The following is a 25,877-nucleotide window of genomic DNA, read 5'->3' as shown; positions in this document are numbered from 1 at the left end:
ATTCCCAGAAAAATTGGGTGGGGGTGTGCGGCCCACCTCCCAAAACCCTATTTATGACCAAAATCTGCGATTTTCCCTACCCTATTTATGACCTGACCAAAACTTCTGTTGCGGCTGGCACAGTTGATCTCAACATAACTTATGAAGGGCTTTTGTTGACGGTCTTATCGATAATGATGAAAAAAAAGCTTCTTCTAAAAAACATACTTAATTCAAGACCAGAGTGCAGAAAACATACCCTATTTCTGACCAAAATGGCCAAAATCGATGCCCTATTTATGACCAAAACGGCTGAAAAATCGTACCCTTTAGGGCCGCACATACCTATATAGCCCTTGTAAGGGAGTACCCCCCGGATTACACTCTGGCAAATACCTTCGCTACTATGTACCCCTCAGATATTTCTGTTTCCAACTAGAGCACCTGTTTGAACTACCATTTCTAAGGATAAAAATCTCAATAATTTAGTTCAACCTGCCGTCAGGCATTCGTTTTCGTCCGCTGCGGTGTCGTGAACAGAGACAAAAAGAACCTCTGATCACAACGTATATTTTGGTCTTGAAAATGTATAGTTACGGTTTTACGAAGTTTCTTCATTTTATCCGATTTTCATGATCAAGTGAAATATTGATGTCTTAATCTAGTTTCTGAAAAGGGATTGGTGTTAAAGATGAAATGAGATACAAGATCTTGCTTTTCGGAAAATAGGAAAGGGTTTTTTCATCTCTTATCTATCTCGTATTTCTATTCATAGCGATAACGGCCTTACAAATGAAAAATTAAATTGTCGATTCTAGCTGTCTTATTTCACAGATCACCGTTACATATTCATCTTACGAATTTTTGTGAACAGATCACGTCGTTACAGATAGAAAAAAACATTAAAGCAGTAAATTCACGGAATTTCATGCAACAAAAGTCCACGAAAATATCGTTATTTCAACCTCAAAATACTACGTTAATATGATCACGAGTTTTGATGTGCATCTCAGCCATTTTATAAACTGGAGTCACGTGACCTCCACCATTTGGCCAGCGCCACTCCACCAGTTGACAGCACCACAAGCAAACCCCCTAGGAGGGTGAGGAGGCTCGGCTGCTGGCCGAAGAAGGCGTAATCAAAGAGAAACGCCAGCAGGATGTCAACATTTCTCATCAGCGCTGCAGGGGCTGCCTTCTCCAGCTGCAGACCTCGATTCAAGCAGAAGCTTCCAAACACGCCACACAAAGCTGCCAGAAAAATGTAAGTAAAATATTTAACAATTATTTCCATCGCAGTTGTTGAATATGAGATGGTAGATGGCCAACGAGCCACAGTGAAGGATCTAGGGAAGGGGTACGGGGTCCGCCCCCCTTATTTTGGGTAAAAAAGGAAAAAATCACAGAAGGAGGAAAAGCCGGCAGGGCAAGCAAAACAAAAACGCCTCCTACGCCCCGTCCCCCCTTAGCTCAAGGTCTGGATCCGCCACTGAGGCAGGTAGCGCTGAGTTGGCTATATATAATCATCTCATATCCAACAAGCGCGAGTGGAATAATTGTTTTATTAAAAATACCGCCCCCAAAATATAGGAAACTAAACTAAAATAAAACCAAAAACGCCCCGAAACATTATGCATACGCTACCATACATGCAGAGTATGTATGGTATAATGGCTCATAACCCATGATGGACTCTTGAACTCTTTTAAATAAATGATTTGTAGTAATTCTTCGACCTTTCTTTCTTTGCCGAGCACGCTAAATCTGACCAATCAGAACAAAACAGTCATTTTTCAGCCAATCGGAAGCTCGCTTTTTCCCGCCAGGTTTTCATGGCCATCTCTCAAACCCTGGCGTCCTTCAGGGATTTCTTTCTCCAATAGTGACAGGATCGCACTGTTGACTTCCTCAGACATCTTGGAGCTAGCGTTGAATTGCATGCAGCATAGTATGCCGGGTCAACAAATGAAAAGAATTTCCGCGCGGAAACCGTCACAACGGAGAACGTGGAGCGATGGAAGTGTTTAAGGTGGCCGAACACAGTTTTCGCGCGCAATCCAGCGCGCGCACAAGGATTGCAAAAAACAAACATGCCGTCAATAGAGCGATCATTTTATTTACTCAACACCCGCACTATCTGAGCTATTTTTCTCTATAATTGAACGCAGTGTATTGATGGCTTTCGTCTTTTATTTCCCGGAATATAAAGCGAGAAATGAAAGAGGTATCTGTTTTCTATGGCTGGCTCCTTTGCAAGAGTCTTATTGTAATTCTAACCAGTAGCAGTAGCAGCAACAACAACAAAAAATAATCATTTTTTTCTTGAAGATATTCCTTTTGATGCTATGCAGTTGGAAACATGATTTAATTTACCAGATTTCTGTTTCACACGTGTGTACCAACTTATCTTGTATGTCTTCAGCTTATTATACTCAACACATGCAAGATAAGGTATCTGTTACCCAGGATAACAAGGTGATGGTAACCAAGGCTGATGGATTGGGGGTTGAGAAAAGTTACCTCCATCAAGGAGACCACTCCTGCATGGGACTATTGGACCTCATAACAAAAAGTTGTCAAAAAAAAAATCTTTATTTTTATCAAAATATTTACATATTAATCAGTAAACTATGGCAGAGGGGAAGCTTCTGTTTTTGTTTTCCCGGCAAAAGTGACCACATTAATTTTAAGCGACACATAATTTTTTCATAGAATTTTAGATACTAAGTTGAATATGGAAAACAACATCAATATAAAACACACCATGACATATTTTCCATAATTGAAATTGAGTGACACAATGATACAGTGGAATTCCGATTTCTTGAACCCTCAATTTTTCGAACCAATTTTTGTTTCCTTGGAGGTTCGAAAAATCGGGACTCCACAGTACACTGACCGAAAAGATTCTCAAGAAGAGAGGAATCCACATCAAAATTGGAGCATTAGTGGCAGCAAAATAAAATCTTGAAGCAATACTTATATTTAATTTACTCTGCAATATTTGTGATTATTTTAAAATGTACAACTATTCTAGAAAGTTTGGCTTACTCAAAGAATTTATTTTTAACATAATATTTAAACAAATATGCACTCTTATCAGGAACTGGGTATGATTCTGAGATGAAAATGGGATGAGCATCAAATTTTGGGCCACACATAGGGTAAGGAGAAGTTTCAAGACATTTCCCACACCCACCCACCTACATGTTTTCTTACAGAGAGATCATGTGTGATTTAATAAGAGTTATTTTGAAAATGACTTGAAATAATTAACAATTAGACCCGTGGCCCTTGAGGGCGAAGGGTCTAATTGTTTTAGTATCACCTAACGAGTCGGACAGAAAAGACAGTAATAAAGTTAGCAAATGCAAGTTGAAGAAATGTTTATTTGGGAATAAAACGAAACAAAGCGTCGCGCTCGATTGCGCCAATTTCGCTACTTGAGGACTATTACTAATAGACCTCTAGTAGTGTAGCCAATTAAAATGCAGGATTTGCATTAGTCCACTAGTTGGGTGATACTAATATTGTATTATTCTATTAGTAACATCAGCAAGTAGTTCACTTAACTTTCTCAGGTTGCATGGTTGGTATATTACAGAACTTTTTTTGACTCACAAAAATGACCACTTGAATGGGTGCGCAGAAGAAGGCCCTTGGTGACTGTTGATGTAATGTCAAATTCCCCTTGTGTTTCACAAGGGAATACAAAGGAGAATCTGACAGTTTATCATAAGTCACTTAAGGGTGTTTTTCCAAGCACCCCCTTCATTTCTTTATATTGATCAGAAATCTTTTCACTCCAAGAGTTGTTGTGACCATTGACATGCAGTACTTTTATGTGGTACTGATCAAAATATTACGCTGCATGAAGATTTTTCTGTCGGCGGATAAAATCTTACAATGTGACCATAATTCAGTTAAAAACTACTGGGCAGAATATAGAAAATAGTCCAAAGAAAATATACGTGCAGATTGGTAAAAACCTTATAGAAACACAGAACTAGCATGAACTGCTGACATAATGATGGTGTGAGCAAGGAGATGTACATTTTGATGATCATGGAATTTTGTAAAAGAAATAGAAAACATGTTCTTTGTGTATCTATAGAGTTATAAAAAAACCTCTGGAAGTTTGGGAGAACTTGAAAAAGCTGTGGAAACACTCACCTGTTGGCTCGTGTTTCCACAGCGTTTCTCATTCTCTCAAACTTCCACTTGTGTTTCTTGAACTCAATAGAAACACAGCACATGTGTTCTATTTCCTAAATAGTACAGTTCTATATGCCATGCTATTAGCCTATGGATTCAACCTTTTGTACCACCATTCATAAGAAACCATCTAACAGAACTTCCATGCTGCTTATTTGTAACATTACCGCAAATTTTACTTTGGGTCAAAACCTTGGTAATCAAGGGAGTGAAAAGATTAAGATATTAGCTATTTCAGATCAAAGGCAAACTTCCACATAGTTTCCTGGAAATAGGCCAGTTGCACCTCCATCTGTGACACCTTCATACCAGCCATCATCATTTTTCTTGATCACATATATAATAACTCCCTCCTGAAATGTGAGCTCATCGTCCCTCTGTTGTACATATTCATACAGGGACACCACTGGAAGACAGCAAACAAGTTACACCAATTAATATATTTACCAATGATAAACGTTCTTCCGAAATATACTCCAAATGTCATAACAAAAATTATTATCTCTCAGTTAGTATGCGTGTTGTGACTGGTCAATTTAGCAGGCTGTAGTCTACTGTACGACCTGCTAAAATTTATAGCTGTTTTTGTTGGCAAAATGTTTTGTGATTTATCACCATGTATTCTTAACTTTTATAGCAAGTAAGAGTTTAAACTTTCTTTTACTTCTGAAATTGTCACTTAAAAACGATTTCAAATTGACTTGTTTTGCTTTCCAGGTGCGTCATAAATTTGAAGCCATTCCCTGTGAATAGAAATCGTTCCCAAACGCATCAGACACACAGTAGAGATATAATAAATATCTTACTAACGTCATCTTCTGGGTCTGTGCTGTAAGTTATGGACCCTCGTATGATTTATGACCCACTTGGGCCATAAATCGATGGGGAAAAAAACTTGGTCTGTAACTTACAGTACGACCCTCAAACTCGGTTAGTAAGAGGTATATCCTGTAATTTGATAAGGTACCCCCTTCATCCCCAATCCCCTTATTTCATACAGCTGTAGCTCTGAAATTAAATGATAAAGTTTCTTCAGACCACAAGGCTTCTATTGTAGTGCATGTTTCAGACTTTGTGCTATTATGGTTTGGTTAGAGAGATGACTTTCATTGTCAGGCAAAGAGCTTCTTGTGCTTCCTAATCTTTACTGAATCTTAACATACAGTACCACTGACGCACCAAAAATTGCCAGTTAAAAAATCGCTTCAAACAGAGGACCAGCTTTTCTTGAACTTGGAGACAAAGGTTTTTTTGCACCTGAATAAATACATATCTGTGAGAAAGAGTTGAATGCCAACCTACATGTACCTTTTTCTATGTAGTTCTTTGGTATCCATGACTGCCCTTCCACTGGTGGAGGAGGAGGGACTTGGTACAAATCCTCTGGTGGGGCAGGCATTGGTAGTGATGATGGCGATGCATAAAAATCACCTTCAGAGGGTGGTGGTGGGGGCAATGGACTCATTGCATCTGAAATTAGGAAAAAGCATTCTTAATTAGATATGCAGCCATGTCAACTTAATTTTAGCAAGTATGTTGGAGGTATAGGTCACAGAAATTGAGAGATGTGAAGAGAAGATTTGCAATTTTGCATCATGGTGAGACTAAACTTCTCTGCAAGCCTGGACCTTTCTTAGCCTTGCAAAAGAAATCTAGACACTGACAAGGTGTCATGAAAAATATTGAGACAAGTGAAATATGGCTAAATATAAATATTTTGTTGAAGGGCCATTTGCCATCCCTAAATTGATTAGGTAACGAAAGAAGTCTACAGCAAATCAATGTTCCCTTACCAACAACAGACTCATATGTGCTACTCCCATCAACCTCAGATGGAGGAATTAAATCTGAAATTAAAATATTTAAAAGTGTTATTAAAGAATAGATTGGAAGTCATCTGAGGATAGGGAAATCAACAAACATTTATGCCACAAAATGGCAACTAATATTACAAATCTAGATAAAAAAGAAGAACTGGATTAGTATGACTGCATAGGATACAAAGTTGATTGTCATAAAGTGGAACACTTGACAGTGGATTGCAAGTGAAATAGTGCTCCAACTGCTACAAGGGCTCAGTGCTGGCGGCTGCAGGATTGTGTTTGGTGATTTCCTATGCCTCAAAACATCTGTGTTGGCTTGCCTGCAAAGATGGCACACAGTACTATCTTTTGGAGTCTGCCCAATGTAATTCTTAGCTATCAGACCTTTTTTAGCAACTACAACCCTACCTACACAGGGCTGTCATTAAGTTTTCACCTGCAGCCTTGATCTTCACCCAAGTAACAAACTTGTTACCTTTTGAGTGAACTGGATCAGCTGTAGGCAAGTCCACCTGTAACATCAAGGGCCCATCAAAAATACTCAGCTGTAGCAGGTGCTACAGGTTACAGCCCTTATTGACAGCCCTGCTACATATATACACTTTTGTTGCATCTATATGTTTCGTAGTTAAAAAGAAAATGCACAGCGACACAAATTCTTGTTTGTCGTAGGTTTCAAGGGTAGCTCAGAGTAGCTCTGGCTATGCTATCAATAAAACAATGTAAACGGTAATTATCATAGTCACCTGGTGGAGGTAGGTGTGCTGCCAAGGATGGGGGTGGAGGTGGGGCAGCCACTGGTCCTCCTATGCTAGGAGGCGGTGGAGGAGATGGAGTACCGGGAAGTGGCGGAGGAGATGGTATCCCAGGGGGTGGTGGTGCAGATGGAACTCCCATGGGTGGAGGGGGTGGAGGAACCATGACATCACCAGCTGGTGCAAAAGGAGCTGCAGGTGGCACTGGTTCAGAGGGAGGTGGGGGTGGTTCTGGCTCCGAGGAAGGAATAGAAGGAGGCATTGGTGGAGGTACAGGAGGGGGTGGAGGTTTTGTAAGTGGCGTCCTTCTTGAGGTTCCTCCACCTGGCATCTGTTGACGTAAGCTACCCTTTCCTGCTGCAGCTGCTGGTGCTTGTGGCTTCAATTTTTTGCTGCTTGGTCGGCGCCGACTTTCTGGGCGATCACTTGTCTTGACACCATGCCCTACAGAAAGGTCAAGCACGTTGTCAATATTCATAACAAAAATGGGCACAATACCTTAACTCTATGCACAGTACTGTTTGTGCAAATTTCAAATTTATTTAATATTTTCCACTAAGTCTCAGAGTGCAGCTACAATGAATATTAACAGCTGAAAATTGCCCATTAGGATATAGGAGAGGGTTATAGCAAGCTATAGCATATAGTGACTATCTGATTCTGTGTGATGACCTAAACAGACAACACATTAGTAAACTGTTGCTCAGTCTTGATTTTTGCATGTAACAACGTGTCGGACCAAGAAGCTAGAAGGATCACTTTAGAGCTTCATCATCAGTGCACAATTTCTCAAGAAATCTCCTCAGTAGAAGAAATCTGCATCATTGCAAAAGCAACGTCTGTAAGGTTAACTTAGGCTAATATCTATTGTCAATTTTTTTTTTTTTACCCAAGTGATCCAGTATTGAGTAGTCAGTAGTTCTTCTTCCATATCTCACAAGCTTCTCTTGTTCTGCTGGTGCTATGATTCTGTGGGTACGTCCAGTTGGCTTACTGGATGCTAAGATTCCTATTTCTCGACGTGCCACTTTTTCTTTGTGAATGTCAACAGTCTAATAAACCAATAAAAACATTACCTACTATCCAGTGAAAAAATTTGAAAATGAACTACAAATTTTGTAGTATTCTGTTGATTGACTAATTGAAGACCTACATGTCAAGAGTTTTAAAAGTTTCATCAGGACCCTTTTATTTTTGGAGTACCTTATTCACAGATTCTCTGCGACTCTTTGTCTTTTTGCTAGCTGATACCTTTCATAAGGGAGTTTTGTGGATAGAGTTAGTTTCCAAACAAACCTTGTTCCCAGAGTCTTTGTTCCCTTTGATGAGCAGTCAGGAAACAAGTAGCTCTGGAAAGTTCTGATTAGAAGTCCAAAAATATTGGAGTTCTGGTTGAATTGTACATGCCTAGCTGGCAAACACATGGCTTGGTCAAGACACTGGCATTAAACTTCTTCTCTTTTTCATTGTTTTCAAAACCAATAAAAAATCGAGCCTATTACAAACTCTTGAGAGTTGCTTTGTTTTGTCAAGCTTGCCAGGTAAGGAGCAAGAACTAAAGGAATGAGATTTATTTTGCAGTCTCTTGGATAGGTAGCAATACTCTCAACCACTTCACAGCTCTGGAAGTAATTCAGAGACCATTTGCAACCCTTAACAACCTCTTCCTGACTAAAAGCTGGGTCATTTTGGAGCTTGATTGTGAAGGCTGATAACAATGTAAAAAAGGTCAGAAAATTTCACAAATTTTGACGAACAATATCCAATAATCGACTGTTATTTCTAGCTTCATGCAAGTGAAACACTTTGGGATTTCTGTTAGTGTGACCACTGCAGCTGTGAAATTCAAAACTGCCCAGATAAACATCAGAGGTTCAAAGAACGTCTTTTGTATGACCTGGGAACTTTCATTTGAGCAATTAGCCAAATGGTTTCTCACTCATAGAAAATCAACCTACTAGTTGCTGCCAGGGGAAGCCTTGTGTAAGTCTGAGTTTTAGTACAATGGAATGTTCTCACATGAGCTGAATCTGTAATTTAAGCTTCAAGTTGACAATGCGTCTGTAGATTGAAGTTTACAATCCCTCTCTGCTAGCCCATGTTAGGATTTTCTTTCTTATGATGGTGTGAGAATGTACTGTCTTACACGTAGTTTGTCATTCTGGCAAAGTAAAGCAATATCAATCTTTCTAGCTTGTAAAAGGTTTGTTTTGAAGTAAACATTTGGACAGTCTTACCTCCGAAATATGATTTATCCTCGATTCCATATCCTGCAGTTTCAAAGATTGTTGATCTAACAAACCGAGCATGTTTAGAGCCAATGAATTGATCTGATAAGCAACACTTGCTAGCGACTGTGTAGCGAATTGTTTCGTTTCCTCCAAAACGGCTCTAGTTTCTTCCAGCGCTTTACCCCTATCCGCGCCCGATTTATATCGGTTATTTGTCTCTATATACTTCTGTTCGCAGTATGCCGCCACCTTAGCCAGGTTTTCATGGCCATCTCTCAAAGCCTGGCGCCCTTCGGGGATTTCTTTCTCGATTAGAGATAGAAGCGCATTCTCCACCTCCGTCATCTTGGTCTGTGTTGCTTGCATAGCATGCTGGGTAGATAACAGAGGTTGGGTGTGTCTAGCTTTCCGACATTTTCGTTGCAAAAAAAAAAAAAAAAAAAATTCACTCCAATTGTTTGTGTCCCTAAAAAAGTTGAAGAGCATTAAACAACTTTGACGGTTGTTCGCAGACTTGTTAATTAATTTATTTTTTAATTACAATTTTACAAAAAATTATATTTTGCCATTTAGATCTAATCCGCCCACAAAGTGCTGGAATATTGTCAGGTCTATGCTCATTACGGTCACTTCGTTCCAATGCGAGATCGTTCCCAATACGTTCGCTCCCACAAAAAGCTAGATCACTCTCCGCAAGAAGCTGCATCGCTCCCAAGAGAACTGACTTCACTCCATGTAGGAAGTTACAAAACAATATGAGGAACATGTCACATCAGATTAATTACGGTCGTCTCACCCACGCTTAAAGAACGAAAAATACAATGTAGTCTGTTTTTAATCTCCTGTATAGCACTACTAAATGTCGGAGTCTGGAGCGCAGTTACTTTTGTATGGTGCGAGGCTAATTCTTGTGTGACTCGTTTGGGGTGAACTATATCTTTGTTGGAGCAAAATCAGGTGGAGCGATCTCACTTTTGAGAGAAGTGACTGGATACCGTGCTGAATCATCCATTATAATTTGCTTTTCTTCATTGCCTTAGTTTTTAAACGGTTCCGCTTAAAGTTACGGTGCGGATTCCATTTTTTTTTTTTGCAATCTAAATTAATGCTTATTGTTCAAAAAACAGTTATTCCAAAACGACTTCATTATTGAGAATGAAACGACTCAACTTGTCAGCAAACAATGACATCGGACCAAAGCATTTTACTGGATCTTCATTTAAGAGCACTCAGTTTTATAAGGTAAAACTCAAACACACGATACAATCAGCTAAATGCAGGTATATTACACTCCCGGGAGGGGGGTATTCCCAGAAAAATTGGGTGGGGGTGTGCGGCCCACCTCCCAAAACCCTATTTATGACCAAAATCTGCGATTTTCCCTACCCTATTTATGACCTGACGAAAACTTCTGTTGCAGCTGGCACAGTTGATCTTAACATAACTTATGAAGGGCTTTTGTTGACGGTCTTATCGATAATGATGAAAAAAAAGCTTCTTCTAAAAAACATACTTAATTCAAGACCAGAGTGCAGAAAACATACCCTATTTCTGACCAAAATGGCCAAAATCGATGCCCTATTTATGACCAAAACGGCTGAAAAACCGTACCCTTTAGGGCCGCACATACTTATATAGCCCTTGTAAGGGAGTACCCCCCGGATTACACTCTGGCAAATACCTTCGTTACTATGCACCCCTCAGATATTTCTGTTTCCAACTAGAGCACCTGTTTGAACTACCATTTCTAAGGATAAAAATCTCAATAATTTAGTTCAACCTGCCGTCAGGCATTCGTTTTCGTCCGCTGCGGTGTCGTGAACAGAGAAAAAAAGAACCTCTGATCACAACGTATATTTTGGTCTTGAAAATGTATAGTTACGGTTTTACGAAGTTTCTTCATTTTATCCGATTTTCATGATCAAGTGAAATATTGATGTCTTAATCTAGTTTCTGAAAAGGGATTGGTGTTAAAGATGAAATGAGATACAAGATCTTGCTTTTCGGAAAATAGGAAAGGGTTTTTTCATCTCTTATCTATCTCGTATTTCTATTCATAGCGATAACGGCCTTACAAATGAAAAATTAAATTGTCGATTCTAGCTGTCTTATTTCACAGATCACCGTTACATATTCATCTTACGAATTTTTGTGAACAGATCACGTCGTTACAGATAGAAAACAACATTAAAGCAGTAAATTCACGGAATTTCATGCAACAAAAGTCCACGAAAATATCGTTATTTCAACCTCAAAATACTACGTTAATATGATCACGAGTTTTGATGTGCATCTCAGCCATTTTATAAACTGGAGTCACGTGACCTCCACCATTTGGCCAGCGCCACTCCACCAGTTGACAGCACCACAAGCAAGCCCCCTAGCAGGGTGAGGAGGCTCGGCTGCTGGCCGAAGAAGGCGTAATCAAAGAGAAACGCCAGCAGGATGTCAACATTTCTCATCAGCGCTGCAGGGGCTGCCTTCTCCAGCTGCAGACCTCGATTCAAGCAGAAGCTTCCAAACACGCCACACAAAGCTGCCAGAAAAATGTAAGTAAAATATTTAACAATTATTTCCATCGCAGTTGTTGAATATGAGATGGTAGATAGCCAACGAGGCACAGTGAAGGATCTAGGGAAGGGGTACGGGGGTCCGCCCCCCTTATTTTGGGTAAAAAAGGAAAAAATCACAGAAGGAGGAAAAGCCGGCAGGGCAAGCAAAACAAAAACGCCTCCTACGCCCCGTCCCCCCTTAGCTCAAGGTCTGGATCCGCCACTGAGGCAGGTAGCGCTGAGTTGGCTATATATAATCATCTCATATCCAACAAGCGCGAGTGGAATAATTGTTTTATTAAAAATACCGCCCCCAAAATATAGGAAACTAAACTAAAATAAAACCAAAAACGCCCCGAAACATTATGCATACGTTACCATACATGCAGAGTATGTATGGTATAATGGCTCATAACCCATGATGGACTCTTGAACTCTTTTAAATAAATGATTTGTAGTAATTCCTCGACCTTGCTTTCTTTGCCGAGCACGCTAAATCTGACCAATCAGAACAAAACAGTCATTTTTCAGCCAATCGGAAGCTTGCTTTTTCCCGCCAGGTTTTCATGGCCATCTCTCAAACCCTGGCGTCCTTCAGGGATTTCTTTCTCCAATAGTGACAGGATCGCACTGTTGACTTCCTCAGACATCTTGGAGCTAGCGTTGAATTGCATGCAGCATAGTATGCCGGGTCAACAAATGAAAAGAATTTCCGCGCGGAAACCGTCACAACGGAGAACGAGGAGCGATGGAAGTGTTTAAGGTGGCCGAACACAGTTTTCGCGCGCAATCCAGCGCGCGCACAAGGATTGCAAAAAACAAACATGCCGTCAATAGAGCGATCATTTTATTTACTCAACACCCGCACTATCTGAGCTATTTTTCTCTATAATTGAACGCAGTGTATTGATGGCTTTAGTCTTTTATTTCCCGGAATATAAAGCGAGAAATGAAAGAGGTATCTGTTTTCTATGGCTGGCTCCTTTGCAAGAGTCTTATTGTAATTCTAACCAGTAGCAGTAGCAGCAACAACAACAAAAAATAATAATCATTTTTTTCCTTGAAGATATTCCTTTTGATGCTATGCAGTTGGAAACATGATTTAATTTACCAGATTTCTGTTTCACACATGTGTGTACCAACTTATCTTGTATGTCTTCAGCTTATTATACTCAACACATGCAAGATAAGGTATCTGTTACCCAGGATAACAAGGTGATGGTAACCAAGGCTGATGGATTGGGGGTTGAGAAAAGTTACCTCCATCAAGGAGACCACTCCTGCATGGGACTATTGGACCTCATAACAAAAAGTTGTCAAAAAAAAAATCTTTATTTTTATCAAAATATTTACATATTAATCAGTAAACTATGGCAGAGGGGAAGCTTCTGTTTTTGTTTTCCCGGCAAAAGTGACCACATTAATTTTAAGCGACACATAATTTTTTCATAGAATTTTAGATACTAGGTTGAATATGGAAAACAACATCAATATAAAACACACCATGACATATTTTCCATAATTGAAATTGAGTGACACAATAATACAGTGGAATTCCAATTTCTTGAACCCTCAATTTTTCGAACCAATTTTTGTTTCCTTGGAGGTTCGAAAAATCGGGACTCCACAGTACACTGACCGAAAAGATTCTCAAGAAGAGAGGAATCCACATCAAAATTGGAGCATTAGTGGCAGCAAAATAAAATCTTGAAGCAATACTTATATTTAATTTACTCTGCAATATTTGTGATTATTTTAAAATGTACAACTATTCTAGAAAGTTTGGCTTACTCAAAGAATTTATTTTTAACATAATATTTAAACAAATATGCACTCTTATCAGGAACTGGGTATGATTCTGAGATAAAAATGGGATGAGCATCAAATTTTGGGCCACACATAGGGTAAGGAGAAGTTTCAAGACATTTCCCACACCCACCCACCTACATGTTTTCTTACAGAGAGATCATGTGTGATTTAATAAGAGTTATTTTGAAAATGACTTGAAATAATTAACAATTAGACCCGTGGCCCTTGATGGCGAAGGGTCTAATTGTTTTAGTATCACCTAACGAGTCGGACAGAAAAGACAGTAATAAAGTTAGCAAATGCAAGTTGAAGAAATGTTTATTTGGGAATAAAACGAAACAAAGTGTCGTGCTCGATTGCGCCAATTTCGCTACTTGAGGACTATTACTAATAGACCTCTAGTAGTGTAGCCAATTAAAATGCAGGATTTGCATTAGTCCACTAGTTGGGTGATACTAATATTGTATTATTCTATTAGTAACATCAGCAAGTAGTTCACTTAACTTTCTCAGGTTGCATGGTTGGTATATTACAGAACTTTTTTTGACTCACAAAAATGACCACTTGAATGGGCGCGCAGAAGAAGGCCCTTGGTGACTGTTGATGTAATGTCAAATTCCCCTTGTGTTTCACAAGGGAATACAAAGGAGAATCTGACAGTTTATCATAAGTCACTTAAGGGTGTTTTTCCAAGCACCCCCTTCATTTCTTTATATTGATCAGAAATCTTTTCACTCCAAGAGTTGTTGTGACCATTGACATGCAGTACTTTTATGTGGTACTGATCAAAATATTACGCTGCATGAAGATTTTTCTGTCGGCGGATAAAATCTTACGATGTGACCATAATTCAGTTAAAAACTACTGGGCAGAATATAGAAAATAGTCCAAAGAAAATATACGTGCAGATTGGTAAAAACCTTATAGAAACACAGAACTAGCATGAACTGCTGACATAATGATGGTGTGAGCAAGGAGACGTACATTTTGATGATCATGGAATTTTGTAAAAGAAATAGAAAACATGTTCTTTGTGTATCTATAGAGTTATAAAAAAACCTCTGGAAGTTTGGGAGAACTTGAAAAAGCTGTGGAAACACTCACCTGTTGGCTCGTGTTTCCACAGCGTTTCTCATTCTCTCAAACTTCCACTTGTGTTTCTTGAACTCAATAGAAACACAGCACATGTGTTCTATTTCCTAAATAGTACAGTTCTATATGCCATGCTATTAGCCTATGGATTCAACCTTTTGTACCACCATTCATAAGAAACCATCTAACAGAACTTCCATGCTGCTTATTTGTAACATTACTGCAAATTTTACTTTGGGTCAAAACCTTGGTAATCAAGGGAGTGAAAAGATTAAGATATTAGCTATTTCAGATCAAAGGCAAACTTCCACATAGTTTCCTGGAAATAGGCCAGTTGCACCTCCATCTGTGACACCCTCATACCAGCCATCATCATTTTTCTTGATCACATATATAATAACTCCCTCCTGAAATGTGAGCTCATCGTCCCTCTGTTGTACATATTCATACAGGGACACCACTGAAAGACAGCAAACAAGTTACACCAATTAATATATTTACCAATGATAAACGTTCTTCCAAAATATACTCCAAATGTCATAACAAAAATTATTATCTCTCAGTTAGTATGCGTGTTGTGATTGGTCAATTTAGCAGGCTGTAGTCTACTGTACGACCTGCTAAAATTTATAGCTGTTTTTGTTGGCAAAATGTTTTGTGATTTATCACCATGTATTCTTAACTTTTATAGCAAGTAAGAGTTTAAACTTTCTTTTACTTCTGAAATTGTCACTTAAAAACGATTTCAAATTGACTGGTTTTGCTTTCCAGGTGCGTCAGAAATTTGAAGCCATTCCCTGTGAATAGAAATCGTTCCCAAACGCATCAGACACACAGTAGAGATATAATAAATATCTTACTAACGTCATCTTCTGGGTCTGTGCTGCTACAGCTACTTACAGTACGACCCTCAAACTCGGTTAGTAAGAGGTATATCCTGTAATTTGATAAGGTACCCCCTTCATCCCCCCTCCCCTTATTTCATACAGCTGTAGCTCTGAAATTAAATGATAAAGTTTCTTCAGACCGCAAGGCTTCTATTGTAGACATGTTTCAGACTTTGTGCTATTATGGTTTGGTTAGAGAGATGACTTTCATTGTCAGGTAAAGAGCCTCTTGTGCTTCCTAATCTTTACTGAATCTTAACATACAGTACCACTGACGCACCAAAAATTGCCAGTTAAAAAATCGCTTCAAACAGAGGACCAGCTTTTCTTGAACTTGGAGACAAAGGTTTTTTTGCACCTGAATAAATACATATCTGTGAGAAATAGTTGTACCTTTTTCTATGTAGTTCTTTGGTATCCATGACTGCCCTACCACTGGTGGAGGAGGAGGGACTTGGTAGAAATCCTCTGGTGGGGCAGGCATTGGTAGTGATGATGGCGATGCATAAAAATCATCTTCAGAGGGTGGTGGTGGGGGCAATGGACTCATTGCATCTGAAATTAGGAAAAAGCATTCTTAATTAGATATGCAGCCAAGTCAAGTTAATTTCAGCAAGTATGTTGGAGGTACAGGTCACAGAAATTGAGAGATGTGAAGAGAAAATTTGCAATTTTGCATCATGGTGAGACTAAAGTTTTCTGCAAGCCTGGACCTTTCTTAGCCTTGCAAAAGAAATCTAGACACTGACAAGGTGTCATGAAAAATATTGAGAGGCAAGTCCACCTGTAACATCAAGGGCCCATCAAAAATACTCAGCTGTAGCAGGTGCTACAGGTTATGGCCCTTATTGACAGCCCTGCTACATATATACACTTTTGTTGCATCTAAATGTTTCATACTTAAAAAGAAAATGCACAGCGACACAAATTCTTGTTTGTGGTAGGTTTCAAGGGTAGCTCAGAGTAGCTCTGGCTACGCTATCCATAAAACAATGTAAACGGTAATTATCATAGTCACCTGGTGGAGGTAGGTGTGCTGCCAAGGATGGGGGTGGAGGTGGGGCAGCCACTGGTCCTCCTATGCTAGGAGGCGGTGGAGGAGATGGAGTACCGGGAAGTGGCGGAGGAGATGGTATCCCAGGGGGTGGTGGTGCAGATGGAACTCCCATGGGTGGAGGGGGTGGAGGAACCATGACATCACCAGCTGGTGCAAAAGGAGCTGCAGGTGGCACTGGTTCAGAGGGAGGTGGGGGTGGTTCTGGCTCCGAGGAAGGAATAGAAGGAGGCATTGGTGGAGGTACAGGAGGGGGTGGAGGTTTTGTAAGTGGCGTCCTTCTTGAGGTTCCTCCACCTGGCATCTGTTGACGTAAGCTACCCTTTCCTGCTGCAGCTGCTGGTGCTTGTGGCTTCAATTTTTTGCTGCTTGGTCGGCGCCGACTTTCTGGGCGATCACTTGTCTTGACACCATGCCCTACAGAAAGGTCAAACACGTTATCAATATTCATAACAAAAATGGGCACAATACCTTAACTCTATGCACAGTACTGTTTGTGCAAATTTCAAATTTATTTAATATTTTCCACTAAGTCTCAGAGTGCAGCTACAATGAATATTAACAGCTGAAAATTGCCCATTAGGATATAGGAGAGGGTTATAGCAAGCTATAGCATATAGTGACTATCTGATTCTGTGTGATGACCTAAACAGACAACACATTAGTAAACTGTTGCTCAGTCTTGATTTTTGCATGTAACAACGTGTCGGACCAAGAAGCTAGAAGGATCACTTTAGAGCTTCATCATCAGTGCACAATTTCTCAAGAAATCTCCTCAGTAGAAGAAATCTGCATCATTGCAAAAGCAACATCTGTAAGGTTAACTTAGGCTAATATCTATTGTCAATTTTTTTTTTTACCCAAGTGATCCAGTATTGAGTAGTCAGTAGTTCTTCTTCCATATCTCACAAGCTTCTCTTGTTCTGCTGGTGCTATGATTCTGTGGGTACGTCCAGTTGGCTTACTGGATGCTAAGACTCCTATTTCTCGACGCGCCACTTTTTCTTTGTGAATGTCAACAGTCTAATAAACCAATAAAAACATTACCTACTATCCAGTGAAAAAATTTGAAAATGAACTACAAATTTTGTAGTATTCTGTTGATTGACTAATTGAAGACCTACATGTCAAGAGTTTTAAAAGTTTCATCAGGACCCTTTTATTTTTGGAGTACCTTATTCACAGATTCTCTGCGACTCTTAGTCTTTTTGCTAGCTGATACCTTTCATAAGGGAGTTTTGTGGATAGAGTTAGTTTCCAAACAAACCTTGTTCCCAGAGTCTTTGTTCCCTTTGATGAGCAGTCAGGAAACAAGTAGCTCTGGAAAGTTCTGATTAGAAGTCCAAAAATATTGGAGTTCTGGTTGAATTGCACATGCCTAGCTGGCAAACACATGGCTTGGTCAAGACACTGGCATTAAACTTCTACTCTTTTTCATTGTTTTCAAAACCAATCAAAAATCGAGCCTGTTATAAACTCTTGAGAGTTGCTTTGTTTTGTCAAGCTTCCCAGGTAAGGAGCAAGAATTAAAGGAATGAGATTTATTTTGCAGTCTTTTGGATAGGTAGCAATACTCTCAACCACTTCACAGCTCTGGAAGTAATTCAGAGACCATTTGCAACCCTTAACAACCTCTTCCTGACTAAAAGCTGGGTCATTTTGGAGCTTGATTGTGAAGGCTGATAACAATGTAAAAAAGGTCAGAAAATTTCACAAATTTTGACGAACAATATCCAATAATCGACTGTTATTTCTAGCTTCATGCAAGTGAAACACTTTGGGATTTCTGTTAGTGTGACCACTGCAGCTGTGAAATTCAAAACTGCCCAGATAAACATCAGAGGTTCAAAGAACGTCTTTTGTATGACCTGGGAACTTTCATTTGAGCAATTAGCCAAATGGTTTCTCACTCATAGAAAATCAACCTACTAGTTGCTGCCAGGGGAAGCCTTGTGTAAGTCTGAGTTTTAGTACAATGGAATGTTCTCACATGAGCTGAATCTGTAATTTAAGCTTCAAGTTGACAATACGCCTGTAGATTGAAGTTTACAATCCCTCTCTGCTAGCCCACGTTAGGATTTTCTTTCTTATGATGGTGTGAGAATGTACTGTCTTACACGTAGTTTGTCATTCTGGCAAAGTAAAGCAATATCAATCTTTCTAGCTTGTAAAAGGTTTGTTTTGAAGTAAACATTTGGACAGTCTTACCTCCGAAATATGATTTATCCTCGATTCCATATCCTGCAGTTTCAAAGATTGTTGATCTAACAAACCGAGCATGTTTAGAGCCAATGAATTGATCTGATAAGCAACACTTGCTAGCGACTGTGTAGCGAATTGTTTCGTTTCCTCCAAAACGGCTCTAGTTTCTTCCAGCGCTTTACCCCTATCCGCGCCCGATTTATATCGGTTATTTGTCTCTATATACTTCTGTTCGCAGTATGCCGCCACCTTAGCCAGGTTTTCATGGCCATCTCTCAAAGCCTGGCGCCCTTCGGGGATTTCTTTCTCGATTAGAGATAGAAGCGCATTCTCCACCTCCGCCATCTTGGTCTGTGTTGCTTGCATAGCATGCTGGGTAGATAACAGAGGTTGGGTGTGTCTAGCTTTCCGACATTTTCGTTGCAAAAAAAAAAAAAAAAAAAAAAAAAAAAATTCACTCCAACTGTTTGTGTCCCTAAAAAAGTTGAAGAGCATTAAACAACTTTGACGGTTGTTCGCAGACTTGTTAATTAATTAATTTTTTAATTACAATTTTACAAAAAATTATATTATGCCATTTAGATCTAATCCGCCCACAAAGTGCTGGAATATTGTCAGGTCTATGCTCATTACGGTCACTTCGTTCCAATGCGAGAACGTTCCCAATACGTTCGCTCCCACAAAAAGCTAGATCACTCTCCGCAAGAAGATGCATCGCTCCCAAGAGAACTGACTTCGCTCCATGTAGGAAGTTACAAAACAATATGAGGAACATGTCAAATCAGATTAATTACGGTCGTCTCACCCACGCTTAAAGAACGAAAAATACAATGTAGTCTGTTTTTAATCTCCTGTATAGCACTACTAAATGTCGGAGTCTGGAGCGCAGTTACTTTTGTATGGTACGAAGCTAATTCTTGTGTGACTCGTTTGGGGTGAATTATATCTTTGTTGGAGCAAAATTAGGTGGAGCGATCTCACTTTTGAGAGAAGTGACTGGATACCGTGCTGAATCATCCATTATAATTTGCTTTTCTTCATTGCCTTAGTTTTTAAACGGTTCCGCTTAAAGTTACGGTGCGGATTCCATTTTTTTTTTTGCACTCTAAATTAATGCTTATTGTTCAAAAAACAGTTATTCCAAAACGACTTCATTATTGAGAATGAAACGACTCAACTTGTCAGCAAACAATGACATCGGACCAAAGCATTTTACTGGATCTTCATTTAAGAGCACTCAGTTTTATAAGGTAAAACTCAAACACACGATACAATCAGCTAAATGCAGGTATATTACACTCCCGGGAGGGGGGTATTCCCAGAAAAATTGGGTGGGGGTGTGCGGCCCACCTCCCAAAACCCTATTTATGACCAAAATCTGCGATTTTCCCTACCCTATTTATGACCTGACCAAAACTTCTGTTGCGGCTGGCACAGTTGATCTTAACATAACTTATGAAGGGCTTTTGTTGACGGTCTTATCGATAATGATGAAAAAAAAGCTTCTTCTAAAAAACATACTTAATTCAAGACCAGAGTGCAGAAAACATACCCTATTTCTGACCAAAATGGCCAAAATCGATGCCCTATTTATGACCAAAACGGCTGAAAAACCGTACCCTTTAGGGCCGCACATACCTATATAGCCCTTGTAAGGGAGTACCCCCGGATTACACTCTGGCAAATACCTTCGCTACTATGCACCCCTCAGATATTTCTGTTTCCAACTAGAGCACCTGTTTGAACTACCATTTCTAAGGATAAAAATCTCAATAATTTAGTTCAACCTGCCGTCAGGCATTCGTTTTCGTCCGCTGCGGTGTCGTGAACAGAGAAAAAAAGAACCTCTGATCACAACGTATATTTTGGTCTTGAAAATGTATAGTTACGGTTTTACGAAGTTTCTTCATTTTATCCGATTTTCATGATCAAGTGAAATATTGATGTCTTAATCTAGTTTCTGAAAAGGGATTGGTGTTAAAGATGAAATGAGATACAAGATGTTGCTTTTCGGAAAATAGGAAAGGGTTTTTTCATCTCTTATCTATCTCGTATTTCTATTCATAGCGATAACGGCCTTACAAATGAAAAATTAAATTGTCGATTCTAGCTGTCTTATTTCACAGATCACCGTTACATATTCATCTTACGAATTTTTGTGAACAGATCACGTCGTTACAGATAGAAAAAAACATTAAAGCAGTAAATTCACGGAATTTCATGCAACAAAAGTCCACGAAAATATCGTTATTTCAACCTCAAAATACTACGTTAATATGATCACGAGTTTTGATGTGCATCTCAGCCATCTTATAAACTGGAGTCACGTGACCTCCACCATTTGGCCAGCGCCACTCCACCAGTTGACAGCACCACAAGCAAGCCCCCTAGTAGGGTGAGGAGGCTCGGCTGCTGGCCGAAGAAGGCGTAATCAAAGAGAAACGCCAGCAGGATGTCAACATTTCTCATCAGCGCTGCAGGGGCTGCCTTCTCCAGCTGCAGACCTCGATTCAAGCAGAAGCTTCCAAACACGCCACACAAAGCTGCCAGAAAAATGTAAGTAAAATATTTAACAATTATTTCCATCGCAGTTGTTGAATATGAGATGGTAGATAGCCAACGAGGCACAGTGAAGGATCTAGGGAAGGGGTACGGGGGTCCGCCCCCCTTATTTTGGGTAAAAAAGGAAAAAATCACAGAAGGAGGAAAAGCCGGCAGGGCAAGCAAAACAAAAACGCCTCCTACGCCCCGTCCCCCCTTAGCTCAAGGTCTGGATCCGCCACTGAGGCAGGTAGCGCTGAGTTGGCTATATATAATCATCTCATATCCAACAAGCGCGAGTGGAATAATTGTTTTATTAAAAATACCGCCCCCAAAATATAGGAAACTAAAATAAAATAAAACCAAAAACGCCCCGAAACATTATGCATACGTTACCATACATGCAGAGTATGTATGGTATAATGGCTCATAACCCATGATGGACTCTTGAACTCTTTTAAATAAATGATTTGTAGTAATTCCTCGACCTTGCTTTCTTTGCCGAGCACGCTAAATCTGACCAATCAGAACAAAACAGTCATTTTTCAGCCAATCGGAAGCTCGCTTTTTCCCGCACTTGGCTCCGCCCATTACACGATTTCGATGAGCAGTGTGCACCTTCTAACCAATCAGGACGGAGACGTTTTTCAGCCAATCGGCTGCAACTTCAAACGCAAAGCTGTTTTGCTGTGGCGATTTTTTTCCGCACGAAAGAAAACTTGGAACGTCGATAGGTTTACAAGGCTGCTTAATATACGATATAATCCCAAAAACTAGGGGACGGACCGTTATTGTTTTGAGGGGAGGGGCTGGGGAGTTGGTCAATTTCCAAAAAACATTCCAGCTCAGCAAAAACTGCTGAAAAAAATCGTGCAAGGGGCGCCATGGGAAAAAAAATCGAGCAAGTGCTTTTACTATCCAGGTCCTGTTTTTGATGTTAAAAAAAATCTTGCACAAGCTATCGCCCACCAAAATAAATCATGCGCGACCTAAAGTTGAGAAAAAAATTTTACGACCCAGAAACTTGTCCAACTCCCCGCTCCCCTCAAGAAAATAATAACCCGTCCTCAAGCATCAATATCTTACCCACTCCAATGAGAAACCATCTGGCCACGCCACAATCCGGAATTACAGGTTTTTGAAAGACAAACATGGTGAAACCAGACAACAGAACACTGCACCAGCCAAAATAAAACACATTGGTGTAGAAACTGACAGAGCCACCAACTCGACGGACCATGATGAACGTCAGTGATTGGACCACAGCTCCTGATAGCGCCATGGCGTAGCCAATCAAATGAGACGCTTCGATCATGTGGCTGGGTGAATTGGCTGCATTTAAGAATAAAACGAGTTTCTGGAAATTATCATATTTGACCTTAAGATGTTCAAGTGTGTTCTGTATTTCGCTTAAATTTGGCTTTTACGATGAAAGAACTATGACGTTTTTCCGTCTTTTCTCTGAAAATATAAATTGCTCTTATCGCTTTATCTTACGTACAAAGGGATTAAGTGTTGGTAGGACAAGCCTTGCGCGTAGATAAGGCAAACTTTGCTTGACCTTACTTGGCGCATAATCTCATTTTAAACTTCAGGTAGAGAGGGGACCCTGGGAACGAAGTTGTCGGTTGAACTGAAAACAGGGAAAGAAAGATTTGCACCCCGCATAAAACGTTTAACTGAAAATTTGAAAAAAGATAAATGAGCAAAATTATGTTTTTTATGATTGAAACACTCGCTTAATTTGCGCAGTACAAAAATGAAGATAGTATTCCCTCATGAAGTTATCAGTTTATTCATTCTTATTTCCTATAAGCTTGCCTGAAACGAATAAGACATTTTTTGGACAGATTAAATATTTCCTAGCCATGTGAAAATAAGAGTACAGTTTTGTATCTAGAAAATATTCTTTACCTGAAGAGCCAAACAGAAAGGTTGGCTTCGTAATCAGAACTACTCCGCCAAGACATGTAAAGGTTGCTGCGGCGTCAAAAATATGCCAAGATTCCTTCAAGAAAACGTACGCCAAGAGCGCGGTGAAGATTGGCGTCGTGGAAATACAAACGGTTGCGTCTCCCAAAGGTAGCTTGGTAAACGAGCCGTAGATACAAGAGATAGAGGCAAAGTTTACGGCGCCGAAACACACAAGGTATGGTCTGTGTTTTTTCTCGCCCAGCAAATCAGCCTGTGCCCAGACTGCTGCGGGAAGAACGAGCAGAATTTGAATGATCAAGCGAAAAAAGACGATTTCAAACGCCGGAATTGTCGTGTTTGAGAGCTTGACAAATAACGAGGCGATCGCGAACAGAATACCGGACGCCGTGGTGAGGATGAGACCGAGGCCAGATTTAAAGCAACTGCAAGGACGACAACAGACCGGCGACTTTGAAACGGGCGACTGGCGTGTTTGCCAAAGTGGTAGTTTCTCTGCAATGCGCTCCCTCCAGGTATGGCTGAGGATTTGCTTCGGGGATGTGAAGTTGCGAAAGCTTTCGCTGTCTTTATCGAACAAAACGCGGTCATCTGTTTCTTCGTGGATGCTGCCAAGTCGCGATTCTCTTTGTGCTCGATCTATATTTTGATAACTGTTTAGGGAATTTCGCCAGAAAGCGGTCGAAAAGGGAGAACACATATTGCGTTCTGCTTTCGGTTACTTTGATCTTCGCCGACTGAACGACCATTTTTATTGAGCGAAGAGGAAGCCGGAAAAATGTGCAAAGCGAACGTCACTGGAACCAAGACAACATTTGAAAAACATTGTGACAAAAATGCATCGGTCCTATCCTCGTAGTTCCCGAAGAGTTCCGACTGCTATTGCCCAATTACAAATTATACACGAGCACTCGGACCGTTGCCACAATGGCTTAACGGGTCCACGTGCGCATGCGCAGTCAAGCCGCCATCTAACTCTAGAGTTGCCAAAGGGAGTGATGGTTATGTATGCAACTAAGGCGAGCAATTTCACGCGTTCGATTTTAAGAGGAGGGAGAAAAATATAGCTTGTGAAATTTTAAAATTGCAGTCACGCAAGGTTGGTAATATATATATATATATATATATATATATATATATATATATATATATATATATATATATATATATATATATATATATATATATATATATATGGTATATATAATATACCATAAGGGAACCATAATTACGACATACCACTTAAAAAAAAGATTATTTACTAGTAGGAGTTTTCTTTTGTTGACCTCGAAGTGATGGCACTTTTTGAGCTATCTAGGTTGTTTATCATTTACCCAAAAAATCCGGAAATTTCGGATGGAATGTAAATGGAAAAATTAGTTTTGTCTCTCCAAACGGAAATTTTCTCTCGGAAAAACGGGATTTCTTCAAAGACCAAAATTTCCAAACGTAATTTCCGAATTGAAAATGTGCGTTCCATTTGCTAGTTTTAACTAGTTTCGGGCCTTTTGGCTTGGATCGTCTTTTGAGCTTATCTTCCGGGAAAAAGTCGTGGAAATGGAACGAGCGCATCCCCGAGGAAATTTCCATTCGGAATTCGACGCGTCCCATTTACTACAACCGTCGACCAACCGGTTTTTCCGAGTAAATGGTAAACAACAACAGACTCTTAAAACCTCTATTCTCTTCTCTCAGATATTTATTGTAGTCAAACCTAACTGCTTTTTACAATCTAACGCAATCTTACGTTTCATGACAAAAAAATAAATAAATAAATAAGAAAAATAAAAAATAAAAAACCGGTCATCGTATCAAATTATGTTAGACGAGGGCCTTCTTTTATAACCTTTACGCGAAAAGAATTTATCCATGTCATACTCGTAAATTATAGTCTTTCACACTTATTAACACACGGCTCTCGAAAATACCCTAATATGGCCTAATATGACTTTATCACCCCATAAATAGCTATGTAAATGGCAACTGACATCCGTTAAGTGTACCGTTCCAGGTAACCACTTTTGTTTCTGCACTGTCTCAGAGCCTTTAGAGCGTGTTTCAGCAAATTTTAGCAGGTTTTCGTGGCTTAATTACCACGGGAGACATTTCATGAAGTGTAACACTCATGATTGATGAAACAATGACGTCATCTGCACCTATCCTGTAAAAGTTTGATATTAAGCCCTTTAAAGGCTTTTTCTCGGCTTATTTAACAGAGGGGCTAACTGACTGTAGGGAATTTTGTTTCTAAAATGTTTGATCTCATATTTAGGTGGGACGTCTGAAACATTACATTTCAGGTGCATGTAAGAATTCTGAAGGTGCAACTCTTTTACCATATAAAGCTCGGAAGTTCTCTCTCTGAAATACTGTGATGACCCAATTAAGCACGAAAAAGCTCTTAAAGCAGGGTCTTTCAAATAGAATGAAGATAAATTCACTTTTCAAGCATTAGCCCTGCATCAGAGCAATCTAACGAAGCCCCTAACTATAAAGAACGTTTAATCGGAGAACCGCTTAGACTACGAGCAGTCTTTCTTTTCCTCGAAAATCCGTGGGGAAGAACGCAAAACGAGTAGGCGTGCGAGCGTGACTGCGAGCGTGACATGCTAGCGGCGATGTCGCAAGCACACTCGCAGTCACGTTCGCTTTGCGTTCTTCCCCACAATTTTCGAGGAAAAGAGAGACTGCTCGCAGTCTAAGAACCACTCAACGTACAAGATAATGCAGGATATGAATCTTTATTACTCATATTAAACAAATTTACAGTTTTTAACTCACTTCAAGTAATGAAGTGAACAACGA

At 39.8% G+C, this 25,877-nt stretch overlaps 3 protein-coding genes across 3 annotated transcripts; all 3 read right to left on the bottom strand.

The window, feature by feature from the left end:
* Positions 1 to 2,558: 2,558 nt before the first annotated feature.
* LOC145487696 (abl interactor 1-like) lies at positions 2,559 to 9,352 on the bottom strand. The gene is made up of 6 exons (XM_081466516.1): positions 9,010 to 9,352; positions 7,662 to 7,824; positions 6,764 to 7,216; positions 5,988 to 6,041; positions 5,503 to 5,664; positions 2,559 to 4,600 (listed from the first exon to the last, which is right to left on the bottom strand). Exons 1-6 carry the CDS (start codon positions 9,346 to 9,348, stop codon positions 4,434 to 4,436), a joined length of 1,338 nt encoding a protein of 445 aa, XP_081322642.1. The 5' UTR covers positions 9,349 to 9,352; the 3' UTR covers positions 2,559 to 4,433.
* A 3,519-nt stretch (positions 9,353 to 12,871) lies between these two features.
* LOC145487016 (abl interactor 1-like) lies at positions 12,872 to 18,978 on the bottom strand. The gene is made up of 5 exons (XM_081465722.1): positions 18,606 to 18,978; positions 17,258 to 17,420; positions 16,344 to 16,814; positions 15,737 to 15,919; positions 12,872 to 14,916 (listed from the first exon to the last, which is right to left on the bottom strand). Exons 1-5 carry the CDS (start codon positions 18,963 to 18,965, stop codon positions 14,750 to 14,752), a joined length of 1,344 nt encoding a protein of 447 aa, XP_081321848.1. The 5' UTR covers positions 18,966 to 18,978; the 3' UTR covers positions 12,872 to 14,749.
* Positions 18,979 to 20,736: 1,758 nt separating this feature from the next.
* LOC145487259 (solute carrier family 35 member G1-like) lies at positions 20,737 to 24,141 on the bottom strand. Its single transcript, XM_081465998.1, has 3 exons — positions 23,055 to 24,141; positions 22,227 to 22,472; positions 20,737 to 21,142 (listed from the first exon to the last, which is right to left on the bottom strand). Exons 1-3 carry the CDS (start codon positions 23,770 to 23,772, stop codon positions 20,910 to 20,912), a joined length of 1,197 nt encoding a protein of 398 aa, XP_081322124.1. The 5' UTR covers positions 23,773 to 24,141; the 3' UTR covers positions 20,737 to 20,909.
* Positions 24,142 to 25,877: the final 1,736 nt, after the last annotated feature.

This window comes from Orbicella franksi, chromosome 5 (assembly GCF_964199315.1).
Source record: "Orbicella franksi chromosome 5, jaOrbFran1.1, whole genome shotgun sequence".
Lineage (NCBI taxonomy): Eukaryota > Metazoa > Cnidaria > Anthozoa > Scleractinia > Merulinidae > Orbicella > Orbicella franksi.
This window is presented reverse-complemented; position numbering and strand designations above follow the sequence as displayed.

Coding starts and splice junctions, on each gene's coding strand:
- LOC145487016 (XM_081465722.1), bottom strand. CDS start 18,965: ATGCAAGCAACACAGACCAAGATGGCGGAGGTGGAGAATGCGCTTCTA. Junction 17,421..18,605: donor GGATAAATCATATTTCGGAG/GTAAGACTGTCC, acceptor TTGGTTTATTAG/ACTGTTGACATTCACAAAGA. Junction 15,920..16,343: donor AGGTGACTATGATAATTACC/GTTTACATTGTT, acceptor TATCTAATTAAG/AATGCTTTTTCCTAATTTCA.
- LOC145487259 (XM_081465998.1), bottom strand. CDS start 23,772: ATGTGTTCTCCCTTTTCGACCGCTTTCTGGCGAAATTCCCTAAACAGT. Junction 22,473..23,054: donor CTTTCTGTTTGGCTCTTCAG/GTAAAGAATATT, acceptor TCTTAAATGCAG/CCAATTCACCCAGCCACATG. Junction 21,143..22,226: donor ATGGTTTCTCATTGGAGTGG/GTAAGATATTGA, acceptor TTTTTCTGGCAG/CTTTGTGTGGCGTGTTTGGA.
- LOC145487696 (XM_081466516.1), bottom strand. CDS start 9,348: ATGACGGAGGTGGAGAATGCGCTTCTATCTCTAATCGAGAAAGAAATC. Junction 7,217..7,661: donor CTCAATACTGGATCACTTGG/GTAAAAAAAAAA, acceptor ACCTTTCTGTAG/GGCATGGTGTCAAGACAAGT. Junction 5,665..5,987: donor CACATATGAGTCTGTTGTTG/GTAAGGGAACAT, acceptor TCCTAATTTCAG/ATGCAATGAGTCCATTGCCC.